This window comes from Onychostoma macrolepis, chromosome 03 (genome assembly GCF_012432095.1).
Source record: "Onychostoma macrolepis isolate SWU-2019 chromosome 03, ASM1243209v1, whole genome shotgun sequence".
NCBI lineage: Eukaryota > Metazoa > Chordata > Actinopteri > Cypriniformes > Cyprinidae > Onychostoma > Onychostoma macrolepis.
In genome coordinates, this window is record NC_081157.1 from 13,432,960 (window position 1) to 13,453,677 (window position 20,718).

The 20,718-nt window shown below is 36.0% G+C and overlaps 1 protein-coding gene across 1 annotated transcript; it reads left to right on the forward strand.

The window, feature by feature from the left end:
* The first annotated feature begins 3,230 nt into the window (after window positions 1-3,230).
* LOC131537245 (GTPase IMAP family member 9-like) lies at window positions 3,231-19,133 on the forward strand. The gene is made up of 3 exons (XM_058770566.1): window positions 3,231-3,270; window positions 3,710-3,848; window positions 17,545-19,133. Exons 2-3 carry the CDS (start codon window positions 3,830-3,832, stop codon window positions 18,135-18,137), a joined length of 612 nt encoding a protein of 203 aa, XP_058626549.1. The 5' UTR covers window positions 3,231-3,270; window positions 3,710-3,829; the 3' UTR covers window positions 18,138-19,133.
* Window positions 19,134-20,718: the final 1,585 nt, after the last annotated feature.

Genomic DNA, 20,718 nt, shown 5'->3' on the forward strand with positions numbered 1-20,718 from the left:
ATATATTCACAAAAGCAGTGGTGTATTCAGAGCACTAGTGATCCAGGGCAGTATTGATTTATAAAGTTTAATTTTATAATTTATTTTTGCTTAAGTTTCATTTCAGGGAATGAGTACACATTACAATAAATTATTAAGCACTGTCATCATTAAAGTATTTAAATGTGCAGCCAAATTCTTAAATTTGACTTTAAAATGTTTATCATGTGACCATAATTTGACTATTCAAATAAGTTATTTTGTCCTGACAGAACACCTCAACCACAAAAGTTGGAATTTTACTCTCATTCCGGTTCCCAGCTATATCATAACTAGTTACCTAGCTGTGGACTATTTTCAGGCGCTGCGTAATATCATTGTGCCTGCTGCACCCATGGTACGACAGCAAAGTTCCTTGATTATTACGTCGGAATGAGAGTAAAATCGCTACTTTTCATTTTCCGTCAGTCTTAGTACACGATGTAACTACAGAAGAGTCAAGTTTTAAATAGGAAAAGTGTCGAAACTCTTTGGTCATTTTTGAGCGAGATGCTACTGGTCTAATCAGATTCAATGATCTATGCTAAGCTATGCTAAAAGTGCTACTGACAGACCCGGAGATCGGCTAAATGGATTCGAAAATGGTAAAACTCAACTGTTTAACTCTTGGGGAGTTGGAAAATGAGCATATTTTCAAAAAAAGTGGAGTGTTCCTTTAAGCTCCCAGTTGTTAGTGGAACAAAGAGTCTCATTGAAAGAATGATTTGGGAGGATTTGTTTATCCAGATTCCCTGACACTCCCTGTTACTGTAAAGGCAGTAGGATGTGCAGAGGGGGGAGTATTAACATTACTGGGATTTCATTATTGTTCTTTAAACTGAAAGTATTTTCAAAGGCATGTTGTCAATTAACCTTTCACATGGAAAATGAAAATATGACTCTTAACGTATCAAACCATTTTAACTGGAAAACGTGAAATTTTAGTTCCAGATTAGTACTGATGTACCTATTTACATCAATGTCTTTCTGATTGTTGAAACGTCCAGAAGACTGATTATCTTACGTTGCTGTAAATGTCAGGTGCTTTACAGATGAAGACCTTAAAGGTTTGTAACAGGTTATAAAATTTCAACTTTAACAACAATAAAGGTCCTTTCCCTTGTGAAATATCATATCAAAGCAAAACAGAGCATATAATGCCTGTCCAACCATCAGTTTATTAAGCTAAAGTGTTAAATACATAAATACAGTGCACAGCATAAATGAGTACACCCCCTCTGAAACTTAACAAATTCAGAAATTACTCTTAACTTAGAAGACATGTTAGGGTTCTTTAGAGATACAATATTCTAGCAAGTCTGTTTGATCAGTTACCACAGAAGAATGTTAAAATTATTCTGGAAAATACAGTTTTCTTATCAAAGTGATACAATGTTGTGTTGCAAAAATGAGTACACCTTCCTGAAAGCTACTAAATAAAAATTTCTGGTGTAAATTTAAGGCAAGTTTTGATCAACATGTAAGTATGTTGAACCAAAACTATTAAAGATAAGTAATTTCTTGACAATTAAAAGTGTTATACAGTCCACTGAATCATACTCAGACTTAATGTTGACAACAATGAAACCGCTTGAGAGAGAACTGTTAGGAGATTTATTTCTCAGCATAAAAGAGGACAATGGTACAAGAAGAATACCAAATTATCGTTTTAAGTGTGAAAATATAGCAAAAGCAGGGCTTGAATTGAGGGGGGATGCGGGGGGATGGCATCACCCTGGTTGAAAAAAATGACAAAAAGCATGTCCTCTGTAAAACAACCATCCCATTTAGATTAATAATGTTATGTAAATCTTATCGTGCAAATTAAATGTTAAAATTATTTACTACTTATAATTTATGAACTAAATAAGGGCGATTGGCCAATCAGAACTTGGTACTGTAACAAGAAGACTTCTTTAAAAAGAAGACAACAGAAGATATGATTTGTCCTTGATTAACGTTAAAATTTAAAGACATTCCTATCTAGGGTGTATTCATTTCTGCAATCCGTCATTTAAACAAAATTGGCTAAGTTCATTATTTTACAAATATTAATGGCATATATTTCTCTGTTTTTATTAAGAATATGATTAATACATTTCAATTTCGCCATCTTTCTATGAATTATATTAGTGATCATTAAGAAAATACATATTTTAGATTTAATTGGAGGGAGTATATTCATTTATGCTGGGTGTATATCATTTATTCACAAAAGTAGTGGCTTATTAACCCTTAAATGCATGAATGTTTTGCCAATCATTATTACACATTCGGCTCTTTAGGGACCCAGACCTATATATCCAGCACGGATTGATCTCTAACTGCTGCACTAGCAAAAAACTCTCTTGATATTTTAAGAACAATTACAGAAGAATAATGAGATAAAGTATATTTCATTACCTTTTGAATCTTAGAAGGGTTCAATATGAGCAGATGATTTTACCATCGCTGTCATTGTCAGAGCGCAACAGTACATTCAGCATCTGCCTCATATTCACGATCTCAACCATATTCTCAAAAATATCATTTTCAATGGCTTCAAAATCAATATTTTGATCACTGGCAATTCATTCATCACATTCACCATCAAATGACAGTTACATGTATCTTTCATTGCGTACAGTAATTGCTCTGCAGTAAAGCCATTCAAACCAGTTCAGTTTTTTTGCAGATGATATTCTTTTGTTTTATGCCTGCAGTAAATTGTGAAACATCACATCATCATTGTTCATGAAACACTTGAGTCATCAGATATGTAAATATAGTTGCACAGAAAAATATACTTGCACATTAACCTTGGGTCTCTAGTGACCCTATACTCTTTCTACAAAAAAATTAATCAGAAATCAGACATTCTTTTATATTTTATTATTTTTATTTTTAATTTTTATATGGTTTATAATGAATAGATTGAGGAATACTAAGAAAGTTGGTGTCTAACTTTAAAAATGAAGGAGGGAGAGGTTAGTGAAGTATGACCCGAGTCGCTAAAGACCCAATGTATGCATTTAAGGCTTAAGAGCAATAACAATCCAGGGCAGTACGTTTTATTTCAAGGAATGAGTACACATTATAATCAATTATTAAGCACTGTCGTCAGTAAAGTATTTAAATGTGCAGCCAAATTCTTAAATTTGACTTTGAAATGTTTATCATGTGACCATAATTTGACTATTCAAATAAGTTCTGACAGAAGAGCTCAACCACAATTTTTGTGGAGGCTGGAGTCCTACCATCAAGTTGGTTTAGGTTAGTGGGTATGCCTGGATAGTTTTAATTATGTAAAATAAGTTTAGGAATGACTTTTACTAAATGTCAATTCATAAAAAAAAAAAAATTGCTATAAATTTAGCTTTAGTGTTAGTGTTTGCTAACACTAATTTTATATATATATATATATATATATATATATATATATATATATAATTTAAATCATGACAACTGTCTGAAGATTTTAGCATAGTAATGGTTATGACAATGTTAATGTATTTGGTCTTGGCGGAATAGATCTGAATGGTCATGAACTAACAATGAATAGTTGTAGTTTTATTAATAAACTGTAATAAATAAGTTAACATGAATATGTAAATAAATATGTTAACTTTCCTTCACATGTGACTACCTGTAATATATATGTGATTGATAATAGCTTATATTAATTGAGTAAATGTCTGTATTTCCACAACAGGTCTGTCAAGCATTTGGCATTACATCAGAACTGAAATGACAGCAGAGCTTTCAGGAACCATTCTTCTCATTTCATTCAGGTATTCCGCAGGTGAAGACTGAAACTAAAGACAAACTGAAAATGGCAGATAGACTTTCTGGTAAGCTTATTACTTTCTGTATGTCAAATACATTAGTTTGTATATTGCTTATATATATGCTTGAAATCTCATATTAATCTAAATAGGCTTGAGGTAACTCTTTAAGATTGTGTACTTTGTAATTGAAAACAAAGAGCCTTGCATGTAATATATTAAAATTTCCTGATGTAATTAAACTATTTTTTTCCCCTTTCGATTTGTTTTTAAATATTTCTCTCCATTATAAAAATAATTAATATACATGACTATGAAATGTTAATGACATAGCTTTGTGTAATAAAAAATTGTCTTTACTTGATGGTATGCTGAAGGCTTGCAGCTGATAAATATAGTAACAAATAACAATTTTCCAGTACAGTTACAATTTTTAATAAAAACTTTCTAACATTTCTTATTCTTATAAGTTTATAAGCTAAAGTACACAACTTTTAGAATCCACTCATTTTCTGTTCAGTCCTACCCCCCAAGTCACACCACACACACACACACACACACACACACACACACGCACAATGGGGGAAAAACCTATCAATAATACTGATAAGATAAAAAATCATACTATGAATTCTACTAAGAACAATATAAATGCACTAAGGATTAATGAGCTGCTGGATTCATGAATATTAATCACGTTGTCTGCATTAGCTCGAACTGATTTGCTGAAATCAAAACAGGGACGATAATAGGTGAGCGCCAGCCAATGAGATTGTCGTTTGCGCATTAGCTCCGCCTACTACCGGAGAACCCGGCAGTTAAGCTGAAGAATTCCAAAGGAACTCCATTATTCTGACAGGAAAATACAACAAAGAATATCGTTTACATACCATTCGGAATTGATGCGCTACATGTAAGACTCTCTTTCTCTCTGCGTGTGAGAAAAAAGCAAAGCGACGGCGAGTCATGCGCTTCACACTAGAGCTTACGGTACATCAAATACAGGTGCGCTGCGCATTCATTCAGATTATTTGAAAAATAGATCGCTTGATGGAGAGTGAAGCTCTGAAGCGCTCAGTCAGCGTGTTCGGCGAGTGACATTATATCTGTGCTAAACTTATTCATAACCTCCAACTGGCGAGTAATCACACTGGCGAGTAAAATCTGATTATTTATTAGCCAGTGGCTAATATTAGACATCATTTAGTCGCCCAGGGTGAAGATTTAGTCACATATGCGAGTGATTTACTGGCAATGTGCTAGCACGTTTGTACTTCCTCGCTGCTCTAAATAGTGGTTGCTTGTGGCAACACAGCACAACTTCCTGTGTTTGCATTCTGAGCAGCGAAGAAGAATTGATTTCCGATTTGCAGCGTTAAGCAAAGCCAGTGCACATAACTACAGGTATTGTTTAAGAAAATGTTATCGGGTCAGTACATGGGTTCAAGTACTTGCCGATACCGATGCCAAAATTTTTTGTGGTATCAGTGGAATTTCTGATACTAGTATCGGAATCGGAACAACCCTATTATTAATATAATCACATTTTAACTTTTGAAAACATAAATAATGCTCTGTCAAGTTGTAGTGTTGTGTCAGGAAACTGCAAAATAAAATGAACTATCATCAGAGATAAAGTGTACAATAATGTGGACAGTGTGAAAACACTTAGCCCTGTGCTTGGGGTTTGTCAAGGGATTAGTTCTGTTTGTTTCATTCATTTGTTTATTTATATAGAACCTTACAGGCTACACAGAAGCTCCAAAGTGTTGTATATTATAAATAATATACATATATAAACAAGGTACAGCAAGACAGACACCCTATTAATAAAATGTTAAAACACCAGTGAGCAGAGATATGGCTTTAGACGGCCTTGAGAAGCATTCAAGAGTTGAACTTTGAGAAAGATCTAACCTACAAGGGCAGGTTATTCCAAAGTCTTGGGCCAGCCATAGAGAAAGCACAATCACCCTGTAAATTAGCTCTTCATTTAAGCTTTTATTTTGAATTTTAGCTTTAGGAAATCGTAGAGATTCGATATTGATTTGATTCATTGATATTAATCAAAACGTATAATTTATACTTTATTAACGACTTGTCCAGCAAGCGTTAAAATCAGTATATCTTAACTATTTTGTTTATCTTACTTCGTGGCCAATGATAAAACAAACAAAATAGTACTTTATCAAAATTTTGAGTGAGGTAATGCGATCTTTGGCAAATAGTTTCAAACTTGAAAATCACACAGCACCAGACACAACTCTTTATAAATGAAACAAGAGTTTATTTGCTATTCTACTAATGTAGGATATGTAATATTAGATTTTATCCTTCATTTATAAATTTTAGCTTTAGGGAACCAAATCGTAGAAATTCGGTTTTGATCTGATTAATTGATATTAATCAAAATTGTATAATTTATACCTTATTAACGACTCTTCCAGCGAGTATTAATACAGTATAATTCAGCAATGCTTCTTATTGTTGATAAGAATACAGAATTGATTGGGAAATTTTGCTTGAGCAACAGGTAACACGATCTATGGCAAATAATTTAAGATTTGAAAATCAAGGCACCAGACTATTCATTAAAAAAATGAATCAAGCGTTTATTTACTATTCTAGGGTACAATACAAATAACCAAAACACATACACACACATACACACATTATGGCAAGATCAAAGCAGTTTGAAGGAAGTTAACTATTCTCTTTTCTTGAGAATAAGGACGACCTTGGGGATGTCACAAACAGAAGACTCAGTTATTGTTATCTTTTAACGATTCATTCAATTCAATTCAGCTTCAGCGAATAAGAGATTTGTTTGTTTACTTGCTGTGAGTTGAAGTTGAGTTGAAGGCTGTACTTAGGGGTTGCTGGAGGGAAGCCCTGGACTTTTCCTGCTGACGTGTTGTTGTAGCGTGACGTCACTCGGGATTCCTCCTTTGGATTTGATGGCTTTCTGGTAGCGCGCGAATAGCGAGTTTGAAGTTCTTACGCAGCAGCTTTGCAAGTTTTCTTTGGTCAGACGTGGCCAGGGTGTTGAAGTCTTTTAGATGATTAGCCAGATGTTTGCAGCACGATCGGGGGGGGCAACGCCCAGACTTTCAGCCAAGTTTCTTGCAGTTTCACCAGTTGTTCCAACCCGTTCTTTTTCTCTGTTCTGAGTTTAAAGTTGGGGTGTCTGTTTTTATCGGACAGAATTAAATCCATCCTATTGACTGTCTGACCCAATCACATTGTCTCTGTGGGGCGGAGCCCCGCCCAACACGACTTCTTTTTCGTGCATACATTATCTGCTAATAAATATGTCACATGCCAAATATCCTAGCAGATTTCTATAAAGTGTTATAATCATACCTTATGATGCTAAAAGTCAACATTCATCCTTTTCATCTTATTGGAATCAAAATAAGGTTTAAATCAATATCAAACATGAGGTACTTGTATTGAATACCTATAATTTTACCTACTAAATGGGTTAAGTCATAGATTAAAATATCCTAAGTCCTGATAATTACAGTCAGATAAATGAAACATAAAATACCACATTCATATAAATATATCATCTCTTGAGTATATTGCTTTAATAGCAGCAGTCTTTTCTGGATTGTCCTTTTGAAGATCCTTTGTCCATAACAGTTTGGGTGTTCTTTTCCTTTTGGAGAAGAAGAGGAAAAAGGCGCCTTCCTTTTGGAATGCAGGAGACCAGAGCTGAGGTCGTGAGGTCATGAGGAGTATCAGTTGTGTGTCTCTGATGATCTTCTTTGCTGAGACGAAGTTGTAAGTCAGTCAATTTTTGTTTATCGGAAGGTAGTTTATGGTAAGCGGGGTCGCAGTATCGCGAATGCTCTGATTCTGAAAATTCTCCAAAGGAGTAATTATGGGTTGTTAAACCCCAAACAGATGTAGCGCGGACCGTTCATCCTCACCTTATCATGTTTTACGAGTCTCTCGAGGTGGTAAGGAGAGTATGGCCGGACGCTAGTCAAAGAATTGAAGCGTTGTGTTGGTCATTTGCTCATTTTACGAGCTGATGAAGTTAGATTAGTTCCAGTGGAATGTTCCTAAGTTACTCATGTGTGTGCGTTCTTTTCGACCAGGTTCTACACTATGAAGTTTGTTAGCTTGTTTTTTTTAACAATTAGTGGAGAAAATCTGATTTTACCTTCATATGTAAAATCACTCACTGTGCAGGACCATGACTGTTATTTAAATAAGTTAACTTTAACGGATGAAACTAGATTGGCCAACCTGTACTCACTGAAAGGATGGACGATCTGACAGGATTACCTCCAGTTGAATGACTCACATCTATAGAGAAACCTAATGTGTAGTAGAGGCTGACATTTTTTCGGGAATCTCACGGGTCACGGGAATCCCACAGGAATCCCGCGGGATGGGAAACAAAATCGCTACGAATCACGTGATTGGGACGGGACAGGAAAAAATGTCAGCGGGAGATTGGCGGGACCGGGAATAGTAATGATACCCAACTTTATACACAAATATACCTTTTATATAAATAATCTATAAACTGTATATTTTAATTCTGAACTCAATTCTAGTTGCCCTGTCTCTTTATGCTCTCCTCCTGTTTGCTTTGGTGTGGCTGGTTAAGTGAATGAGGTACGATAAGATTCTGTAAAGTAATTAAAGCAAACAGGATGCGCTTTCTGCCGTCTAGGTCTCTGTGAACTTGAGCGAGAAACTTCGAAACTCCGTCTATAAAAAATATATCTATAAAGAGTGAAATGTCTACTTTCAAATGAAGAAAAAAAAAATTCAAATAGAAAACATGTATGTTAGCATGGATGATTTACATTAAATTTAATGTGTGTGCAATGCACACAGTGCATTGTTTAAGCTAGCTTTCAGTTCAATATAATAACAAAAAACTACATTTTGGAGTTTTATTCAACTAAGGTGGGCACGCTGTGATCTGTACTGTATGTTTACTGTACAAAAAAAAAAAAAAAAGGGAGTGAGAGGGAATGGGAGTCATTCTTCCGGGACTGGAACGGGACAGGATTTTCCCCGTTTTTTTCATGGGATTGGGACGGTACAAGATTTTTTTTTTTTTTGTGGGAGTGGGACGGGAGAGGTTTGAAAATCCACTCCCGTGTCACCCTCTAACGTGTAGTAAAGAGAAACTCACCTGTGTCTATCTAGTCATGAAGATGTATTTCAATTTCAGCAGGCAACTATTTTTACAGATACATGAGAGTGAACTGGGCCAAAATACAAAAAAGTAAGTTAAACATTCAATGTGATGGATACATTATTTGAACATGTATGTATCATGCCAAATAGTTATTTTAAAATTAAAATAAATTTATTCCTGTAAATTATGTAAGTTGAGTTACTGTAACATTACAGTACCTTTACAATACTTTACATACAGTACATTTAAAGTAAAATGTGAATATTTTCTAGAATTTTGAACTTTCTGTGTTTGATTATTCTTTCTTACCAAGTTCTTAGAAATTCCAGCCACTATCAATCACAACAATGTATATTACAGATGATTAAGCATATAAATCATCAGTTTGTTGTTTTACACACAGCCAGACATTATTTCATACTTGGCCGCAGCAGGTGCAGTGATATTACGCTGTGCCTGAAAGTAGTCCCCAGCTTGGTACCTAGTTATAATATAGCTGGGGACTACTTTCAGGCGCTACGTAATATCACTGCGCCATGGTACGGCAGCAAAGTTCCTTGATTATTACGCCGGAATGAGAGTATAGTTCCTAGCCAAATTGGCCTAGAAAATCGCAACTTTTCATTTTCTGCCGGTCTTAGTACACGATATAACTACAGAAGAGTCAAGTTTTAAATAGGACAAATATCGAAACTCTTTGGTCATTTTTGAACGTGATGCTACTGGTCTAATCGGATTCAATGATCTATGCTAATGTGGCAGGGTAGTTGGATTCTCCCTGTATAGAATATTGTTAGCCTATCAGCAGGCATGGGTGGGTTTATAAAGGGCTGATTGGTGTCAGTTGGTTGTGTCACTCTCAGGTGCCCCCGCCCCTTTTCTAGCACGGCGTTTGATGTTGGGTGCTCATTAGCGGTGTGGCTAATTTAGTCATGGCTCGCTTTGGCTTGATTTCGTGCATCTATTGGAAGGCTGTATGAGATGTCAACTGGTTAATGTTCGCGACATGTGTTTGGTCGGACTGCCTATTCTGCATCCTGTTGCTTGTGTACTGCTTTACGCCTGCACCACTTTCGCTTGGGGTGGCAGATAGCGGTATTATCCAGTGTACTCCCGCTGCGTTCAGTCCCTTGCTTCTACGCTGTTCTGTATCGGTGCTGGCTCTGCTTTGGTGTGGCGGTTGGCTGCAGTTTCCAGTTTGTCTGGTTCTGTTAATTTTTATACTTTTCAGCGCTCACACCGGCTTCGTTAATCTGACGTGATTGACTGCTGCAGTGTCCGTAATGTGTTGGAGGGTTCCTGCTACAGTGCGTGTGTTTAATTGAACATCAGTACCCAGAAATACGCTGCTGTCTTGTTCCTTGTTGATTTGTGTATTTTGTATTAGTTTAATTTTGCTTTTATGTATTAGTAGTTTGTGTGTTTTTTTTTCTGTTGGATGGTTCATCTTGGCTTTATACATCTGTTTATATAAGTCCCCATCGGCCTCTGTATGTTATAGGCCTAATGCCTGGTGACCTCATTCATTTTATTATCTGATTGTTTCTTTTCTTTTGACCTGTGTATTTTTGTGTTTGGTTGATTTTGGTTTTTGACTACAGGTTCTGTGTGTCCAACTAAATAAAGGAGGGAGGCAGATTTTCCGCACTTGTGCGGTGGTGGTGCTGTCTTGTCACCGTGTGCAGTGTTGTGCCGTGTCGATCACCAACAGTAATCTCACTGGGTATTGAGTGTGTGTGTGCACTGATAGTGTGTTAATTGAAATTTATGCTTCTTTAGGAGTTGATACCATTTGGTCACAGCCCTGTGTATTCTTTGTGGTGTTTGTGTATTTTGGAGTAAGCATTATCATTTTGAGTTGTTGTTGCTCATGTAACTCTCTTAACCAAATTTAATAGATTCAATAAAACAATTTATACTTTTGTACCCACGTCTCTTGCTCGTTTATTTGGTAGACTTGAACCTGTTTCCTTGTAGCACCTGAGGGTGCGTAATATTTCCCTGGGTGCAAGCCCCAGGGTGGCGTAGTCATCTCTCTAGTGTTTCTGTTGTGCAACGCCACTCTGCTACACTAAGCTATGCTAAAAGTGCTATCGCCAGATCCGGAGATCGGCTGAATGGATTCCAAAACGGTAAAACTCGACTTATTAACTCTGGGGGAGTTGGAGAATGAGCCTATTTCCAAAAAAAGTGGAGTGTTCCTTTAATACAATAAGGTGCTCTAAATAGATTTCCCTGCTCACAGCGTCTAAAAATGCGTTGAAATCGCGGCTGCGCCATTTCCAGCTTCTTTCCTAAAGCGCTCTGACTCTGAGCAACCATGAACCGCGTTCTCTATGAAGATGAGGAACAACAACAACGTTTATTTATAGAGCACATTTAAACACAACCGAGGTTGACCAAAGTGCTTTACAAAGAATAAAACACAAATAAAATATGAGTAACAAGGAAATAAACAGACAAATAAAATCAACAGAGTATAGTAGAAAACCCAGGAAACATACTAAGGAATGTTATCAGCCAGGGTGAAAAAATACTAATAGATGGGGCACGTCTGATAAAGGGAGGAAGGCTACTCCAAAGCTTTGGTCCCGCAGTAGCGAAGGCGCGATCACCACAATTTTTTAAGTTTAACTCTAGGGACTATGAGTAGGCCAAGGTCACAAGATCTCAAGGTTCTAGACGGGGTATACGGAAGCAACAAATCGGTTAAGTATTGAGGAGCCAGATTATTGAGGGCTTTGTAAACAAATAATAACATTTTAAATAATAACAATCCTATACTTGACAGGAAACCAGTGTAGGGACATTAAAATAGGCGTAATATGTTCATATTTTCGCTTCCCTTCAAGCAGTCTAGCGGCTGCGTTCTGAACTAACTGAAGACGAGAAATTGAAGACTGAGAAATACCAGAATACAAAGAGTTACAATAATCAAGCCGAGATGTTATAAAGGCATATATAGCTGTTTCAAAATTTTTCCTAGATAGGAAGGGCTTAACTTTACTGAGAAGGTGAAGTTGATAAAAACATGACTTAACTACAGCTGAAATCTGTTTATCAAACTTTAAACTGGAGTCAAATAAAATGCCCAAGTTCCTAGCACACTGTGTATTATATGGAGTAGGGAAACCAAAATCAAAATTTTCCCTAGGACCAAACAAAATAATTTCTGTTTTGTTTTCATTCAGGTGTAAAAAAATTGCTCAAAAGCCATAGCTTAAGTTTGTTTAGGCAATCTAACAATGGTTGAAGAGAATACTTATTATTACGCTGTAGGGGAAGATAAAGCTGGGTATCATCAACATATAGATGAAAGGTGACACCATATTTTTTTAAAAATGGAGGCCAAGGGGAGTTGAGGAATGTCAGTAGAAACGCAATGCCCTATTTGAACAGTAAAACACCTATTTAACAAATAAGAACGAAACCACTGTAAAACCATACCATGAAGTCCTACACAAGACTCCAGACATGACAGAAGAATGTTGTGGTCGACAAAGTCAAATGCAGCGCTTAAGTCTAAGAGGACAAGAGCCATGGGTTTCCCTGAAACCTGGGAGCTTAAAAAAGCTTTAAAACCTGATTGAAATACTTTATTAATGGAGTTTTCTAAAAAGAAAGACTGTAGTTGAGCCAGTACAACTTTCTCCATAATCTTTAATATAAAAGGAAGATTTGAGATGGGCCGAAAATTGGAAAGAGATGTAGGATCAAGGTTCGTTTTTTTTAAGATATGGTGTTACAGTAGCCTGCTTAAGGCAGACTGGAACAGTACCAGTTTGTAAGCATTTATTAATTACTGATAACAGACTTGGGCCAACTGCATTCATAATTTGTTTAAGAAAAAACAGAGGAACTATATCTTGTGGACATGATGTAAGCTTGAGATGATCCAGTTTCCTTACAGGAGTGCAAGTTGAGTGGCTCAAACACAGACCATGTGGAGGAGTATAAAGGAGCATCAAACAAAGTATAACCAGTATGAGATACCTGAGATCTAATAGCCATAACCTTGCTTGTGAAAAACTTTCCAAAACTCTCACAAAGGAAAACAGAGGGCTCAGGGAAGAGTTTGATGGGGATTTAATGCAGAGTCAATGGTGGAAAAAAAGGACACAAGATTTATGCCGGTTTTTAGTGATCAGATCAGAGAAGTATTTGCACTTAGCAGCCTTAGCTGCCCTTTGGAACATGGTAAGAGAATTTCTCATGATCTCATATGAAACCTGCAATTTATCCTTTTTCCATTTATGCTTGGCTTGTCTACAAGCCTGTCTGAGAGAATGCGTTGTTTCATTATGCCAGAACACTGGCGCCGAATTATGACTTCTAAGCTTCAATGGTGCAATACTGTTCAAAATGGAGGCACAAGTAGAGTTGAAGTAACTGAGATGTTCATTAGCATCCAAGTTGTGCAATATAGATTCCATTTCTGTGGAATCCCATACCTCATGATATGCTGCAATGAACTTTTCACTGGAGCGTGTAGTGAAAATACGAGACATATGCTCAATGGGATGATTTCTAGGAGAGCAAGAAAAAGATGAAGGCATGTGATCAGAGAAGGTTGCATTGCTAATTGTAATGTCCAATACAGAAAGTCCATGAGTTAAAATCAAGTCCAGTGTATGGCCCTGTGAATGCGTTGGGCCAGATACCCACTGAACAAAGTCAAATGACTCAATTAGATTTAAAAACTCCATGGATAAGGTTTTGGAAACACAACATACATGAATATTAAAATCCCCCAACAGCAGAATTTTATCATGAGCAGTAACGAGATCCCCCACAAATGCAGCAAATTCATTAAGAAATTCCATGTTTTGTTTTGGAGGGCGATACACCAACGCAGCAGTGACGGGGTTTGGTAGCAGTATTTGAAACAGTTGCACCTCAAAACTGCTGTTCAGAGCAGTAGAGAGAGATCGACAGGGAAATGCGTTCTTAAAATCAGTCACGAGGCCCCCACCGCAACTGAATAAATGCGGAGTGTTTAAAAAAACTACAGTCCTACAGCAGTTCAGCAAGCGAACATAATTCGCCAGGCATAATCTATGTCTCTGTAACACAAATTGAAATCCAAAGCTTGCACAGTAAAAAAGTCGTTTAATATGAAGGTTTTATTTACCAAGGAGCATGCGTTGATGAGAGCCATCTTCAGTAAGGATGAGTCACTTTCCGGCTGTGTTGCACGGCACAGCGGTTAGAGATTATGGAGATTCACTCCGCCACGGTGGTCACAATGATACAACCCACAGTCATGCCCAACATTTTTCTAATTTACAGTAGATCTATATCTTTAAGCCCTTTCAAGCCACAAGCTTTTGAAATCAATGTCAAAATCCAGCATTTTTAAAAAAAAAAACCTGGCGCCTAAAGGGTTAAAATAAGGTCACTCCTTGGAGTGGAAAAAGATTGAATATGAGGCCATTGGTGCCTTGTCTCTGTTCACATGCTCAGTTCTTCCCTTTTCAGTCATTATCTTCCAGAATTGAGCTTGCTATAAAAACCTGTCACGTAAATTGTCACGTAATTAAGACCACTGCAGCTTATCATGTAAATCATGAATGGGGACAAATCTTTTTGCATTTTGCTTGGTTGATTAATCTGTGAAAAAAAAAAACTTGTGTTTGAGTGTGTGCATGAAACTTTGGTGCCAGCTGCCACTCAACATCTCTGAGAACAATTATCATAACCAAAAAAAAAACACATTCCATGAGTGAATAAACACTTAATATAATGCACATGAATTAAATTGACAAGAACGTGATATCTTCCATCTGGATTACACAGGCCTGATGACAACTATTTTAAAAAGTGCTTTGTGGCAGTCAGCACCCACCCGGAATTCAGTAATTGTTGATTTTTTATATTTAGCTAACTCTATGTATTAGTTACGGGCCTAGCACCGAAGGTGCTGTAGCCCCTATTGTAATTGTTTTAATTTTGATGTAGAAAGAAAATAAAAAAGTGTAAGTGATGCCTCTACTCATGCTGATCACATCCCATATCTTAAGTTTATGACTCTTTGTCTCCGAGCATGGTAATTTGCATATGAACTGGATTGGATGTTGATATACAAACTATTAAAGATCCTTAGAACACTAATATGTTGCATAGGTATCAACATATAATATACACTCTCAATTAGATCATCCGAAGACGAATTGATAGAGACCAAACATGGTATAAGTGAGGTGATATTAACTAATGATCTATCATAAGCATGCATAACAGTATACAACACAAAAGTCAATATACAAGAACAGTAATAATATACACAATGACCTGGGGATATGCATGATAGGAAAGTCATGGACAAATTTATATATGAATTAATGAAAGAATTAATTTCTTATAGCAGTATGTGTCTGTTTTAGAGAGAATTAAGTAGGGAGGGAGATTCTCTCTACATACTTTTAGGTCGTAAAGTTTATCTGATCTGGCTGAGGTGTTCTGGTTACCATGGTAACCGGGGGGCCTGGAGTCATTCACAGACATACTGGCACCCAGTATGTGTATTGGGTGAGGGGTCTGTGATTATTCGTTAATCTAATGAATAATTGATTTGTTAAATCTAATGAAAAATTTTGTCTGATTGGTCCAAATGCTACATCAGCGTCAAAGGTCCAGACCAGAACAATTGGTTATTACAAAACTTGTTTTTAATAAACATGCATAATAAATCAACACTAATTTTTGGAAATAATAAAGTGGCCTTTTCATTCAAAATACATTAATAACAAGTGCAAAATTGGCAAAACAATTCATTTAAGTGTCAGCATTAGAGGTCGACCGATATGGGATTTCGAGCGATCGATGGCCAATATATGATGCCAATTTTTTTTGGTCGATATATTTGGCCTATTTTCTTTTTTCCTCCCTTCATCTCATAAAAGAGAGTAGAGAAATTGTTTATTGCAGGGCACAAGATGGTAGTAGTAGTAGCCTAATTCATAGTAATAATACATAGCTCAAAACTTAAGCACCTTCTCAAAACAGTTCTGAAGATTTTTGTTTATGTTTGCTGACAGACACCAGTGTTTCCCACAGACTTGCAAATGCAAATTGATTCTCTGCCAGCTGGAGGCGCTGTTGGAGCACAGATATAATGGTTTCTCCAGTAAAGGCTATAACCAAATAAGCACTGCGCTCACAAACGCTATATTACAGGAAAGACGAAATGAAAACGATATCGAGCTTTTCTGAAAATGGTCAGTTCTTTTCAAAGATACATTCATATAAAAACCCCTGCGCCGCATTTTTATTTTGAAACGTGCAATGCTCATGTTTCAATGAGGTATAAGCCTTTTGAAAAATCTAGCTATTTGTGCCGGTCCGTTTTGATATAGTGACGGGCCACCACAAATAACTCAATTTGTGGGAAACACTTGAACGCTGCTTTAAGTCAAATGGCCATATAAGTTACTCAGTAAATTACTCATATTCGCTGTGAAATGTCACCCGATTACGTCAAACGTCATATGCTCACTGGATGTCATGACAACGAAAGTCACTAAGGAAAAGTTTGAATATCTTACCTTTACTTTCATTTTGGACCATCTCCAAAAAGACATTAAAAAAAACTAAACATATGATTTAAAAGTTTAACGTGTTTATCAAAGCAGGAAATATAATTAGTGCTCTTGAGATATGAAATGGAGGCGGGTCCAGATTGAATTCCCTCCGGGTCCGGATCCGAACCGGAGTCCGGACTTTGAGAAGCACTGCTCTATAGTCTCAGGAAGTTTACATTTACACTGACTTCATGAACAATGAATGTAACAGTTTATACTATGGGGTGTTGAATGCTTGAATCTGATTGGTTGACAAATGTTCTAAGGTGTGCAATTACTTTCAGCTAAAGTAGTTCTAGGCGGGTCTTGACAGCATGTCCATGTTACTTCTCAAAATTATTTCAGTTATTTCAAAGGTCTTTGACAGCCTACAACAGCAAAAGAACCAAAACCCACAATGTCACTGACCAATAAATATAGTAAACAATAAGATTTTTTTTTTTTAATTACAAATTATTTCCATGTATGGACAGCACAATTATCCTGCTCTCTCTCCCATACAAATGCACACACATACAGTAAAGAGCTTCTGTGACATTTTTATCAATAAAATAGTTCAGCTACATGACATTCTCACTAGTAAGGTTATAACAGCTTTTCTTAAAGCAGATAAACTTATAGTTTAGCTTTTAGTAGAGATGCTGTTGCATAACACTATTTAGAGACGCACAGACTTGGGTAGTTCATGCACACTTAATCCCCCTCTTTCTCTCTCTCTCTCTCATCTCTCTAATAACTGCATTAAAAACCTAACATATATCTTTAAATACAGTGTCATGAGCAGTGTTAACCATACTGTAAGTGGGATAATTCATTGAATTATTATTAAATAATGCACCTTATTCCTTACATATTTGTTGCGCTGTGATCATTATGACATATTGCATTTAACAGACCAAGAATGATTAATTCCATAAACATTCTTGGTGTATTACAGCAGCCTTCAAGTGGTGACACATACTTATAATAACTAAAGGAAAAACAACACAATAACAGTGTCTTCTCATTGTAACAGATATGAGGATTGTGCTGTTGGGCAACACTGGATCAGGAAAAAGTGCATCAGGAAACACCATCCTGAATGAAGACCTTTTTGACGTGAAACACTCTCCAGGATCAGTTACATTGAACTGTAACAAACAAGAAGCGAATGTGAATGGATGCACCATATCAGTTATTGACTGTCCAGGTCTGTTTGACACTCGAGATCAGAGTAAAGAAATACTGCAGAGTGTAACAGCGCAGTGCTTGAACCTGTCTTATCCTGGGCCTCATGCATTTCTGTTGGTGATGAAACTGGGTGTGAAATTCACAGAAGTGGAGAAGAACGTTATGAAATGGATTCAGCAGAACTTTGGAGAAGATGCCATAAATTACACCATCATTCTGTTCACTCATGTTGATGTGCTGAAGGGCAAGCCTGTAGAGACATATATCAGTAAAAGCAATGAGCTAAAGCAATTGATCAAGACCTGTTGGGGCAGATATCACTCATTCAACAATGAGAACATAAATAATCGAGATCAGGTCACAGAACTGCTGCAAATGATACACAAAATGGTCCTTTTTAATGGAGGGAAGCACTATGCTTTTCAGATGTATGAATAAACCTAGGAAAAGCTAAAAGCTCAAAGACATTGAACAAATGTACAGTTGTACAAATGTACCAGGAAGCATTGTATCAGTTGTGGGAGGTTTTGTGACCGTAAAACTATCCTCCTGTAGTTTAGATAAACAGACAGAATTTGGTTGAATTATTTTAGATTTGCTGCCTATACTACATCATATAGCACATAATATACAGTGCATATTCATTTTGTTTATAAAAATGCTTTCAAATAATACCGATATTTTAGTAGCTTTGTTGTCCTTTATTTTTCTTCTTACATTCAAACATGTCTTGTTTGAAATAAATTCAATATGGGAAAAAGAGTCAAAGATAATTATTCAGTCACAAGACTTATATTAAGTAACAGCAAATTTATGACGAAGGTAGTCCCTTATTAGGCCATCTATAATTACTGGATCAGAATAGTCTCATTAACAACTACTTACTAACTTTGACCTATTTTAAAGAAAAACCAATCAATTATTAACCACAATATTATCATGTATTTGATTAAATAAGGTATTAAATAATGACGTATGTTAACCCTTCATTGATTACTCAAGCGTTACCTTGTGACTGTGCAGAACTACTAGTGATCAAGACGATTATTTTAAAGTGAAAAACATGTTAGCCTGTCTTTAATTACTCGGGCATTACCTTATCAATGTGCAGGAATTAACTGCTATTTTTAGGGCTGTCAATAGATAATTTATTCCCTCACTTTATTTTTGTTTATTGCACAAAAACAGGTTACACCATACAATTACAGGTACAGATTGACTGATAATATGTATACTTTATGTACTTATAACTCTTAATTTGTGAATGAATTCCCTCTCTCTCATTAATAAACAGGTCCATGCAACAAATAGAAACAGAACGATGTTAACTTAAGTAAAAAGGAAAGCAGAATTATACAATAAAGGATCTACTGTATGAAGTAAATTACGTATAAAACATTTTGAATGATGAAACATGAGGACAATAAACACTTGACTGCAACAATATATAGTATTATCTGTGTTCTTTAAGCCATCTTGGGTATTTTTAGTAGTATTAAGTATAGTTATAATTCACTACCCTAGTGAAAAAATAGTATACTTAAGTACAATTTATTCGTATGTACTTTAATATAACTAAATATATTTGTGGCACACTATAAATTGGTATACTTAAAGTCTGCTAAATTGGAACAACTAATTTTGTACTAAATGCATTTTAGTTGCGCAAAAGCAGTGCTAAAGTTCAACTAATGTTGTATTAAATATATTTTTTTGTGCTAAAATGGAACTATTCCAAGTATACTTAAGTGTACTTTAAATATCCACTCTTTTATTTAATTTTTGAAATGCAGAAATCATTCAGCATAAACTTCAAATGTATTTTGGTGACATTACAATTGCAATTCAATTACACTGTAAGAGTGTTGAACATACATTAATATTGTACTAATAACAAACTGAGGTCATACTATCCATTACTTTTGGTGACTTTAAAATGCATTGCACACGTAAACTTGAAGTGTGCTAATAGCACAATTATTGTGTGCTTTTAGTGCAATAAATTAACCTTTATAAATAATGGCACAGCTTAAGAAACTGCCATTTACTAACTCCCCCAGCATACCAGTGAACTCAATTATCCAGAGAACATCAGATACAGACATTTGAACATTGGCTGATGGAAACACTGGATTCGAACCCGGGTCGCTGCCACACATGTGCCACCAATGCAGACATGCGTTGTGATAAACTGCGGTTACTTTGTAGTCGTTCTATACCGTTACAAATACTACTATAAGTAAACAGGGTTTTTTTCCATCAATGACAGCACAAATTATATGAACTTAAAGACTGAATCGCCGAAAAATCGTAATATTATCCCCATCTCACAGCAATTCGTACATATTTTACGAGGTGGCTAATTTGTACGAATTCGTACGATCTCACTCGTACAAATTCGTAACATTTTTGCTAAATCATACGAATTTTACGAGTTGCACAATTCGTATGAATTTGTGGGAATGACCTACACCGTATAGAACACTAAAGTGCGTTAAACTTGAAGCTGTTAAAGTCAGCAGACACAACATTAATATCATCTGCAGAATGTTTTGCTTACCTTTTACCTGACATGATAAACCAGCATAACATTAGTTTTATTCTTGTACATGCACTAATACACAGACAGTTCCGTTAGCTGGTGGAAGAATGTACTGCTATGTTCAGTGCACGCGGAAGGAATAAACCCATCAGTAACATCTCTGCCCACTGTCTGTGCATGCTTCAACTCTCAATGCACTGCACAAATGTTAATGTAAAATGCAATGAAATGTTTTAGCGGTTTGACGGTCTCGCAGCGACTTATGAATTTAAATTATTTTAATACATTTTGTTACTTTTTATGTAGTTAACATCTCTAAATTTATTTGACATTTGAACCTTTTTGTGTAGTTATGAGGGCTGGTCAGGATAATTTTAATAATTTGTTTAATCATTCATAATTGACAGCCCAAAGGGCTGAAGTCCACATTTCCAAGTGCAACGTTGTCGTCTGTACGGGACATTAAAGAATCATTAA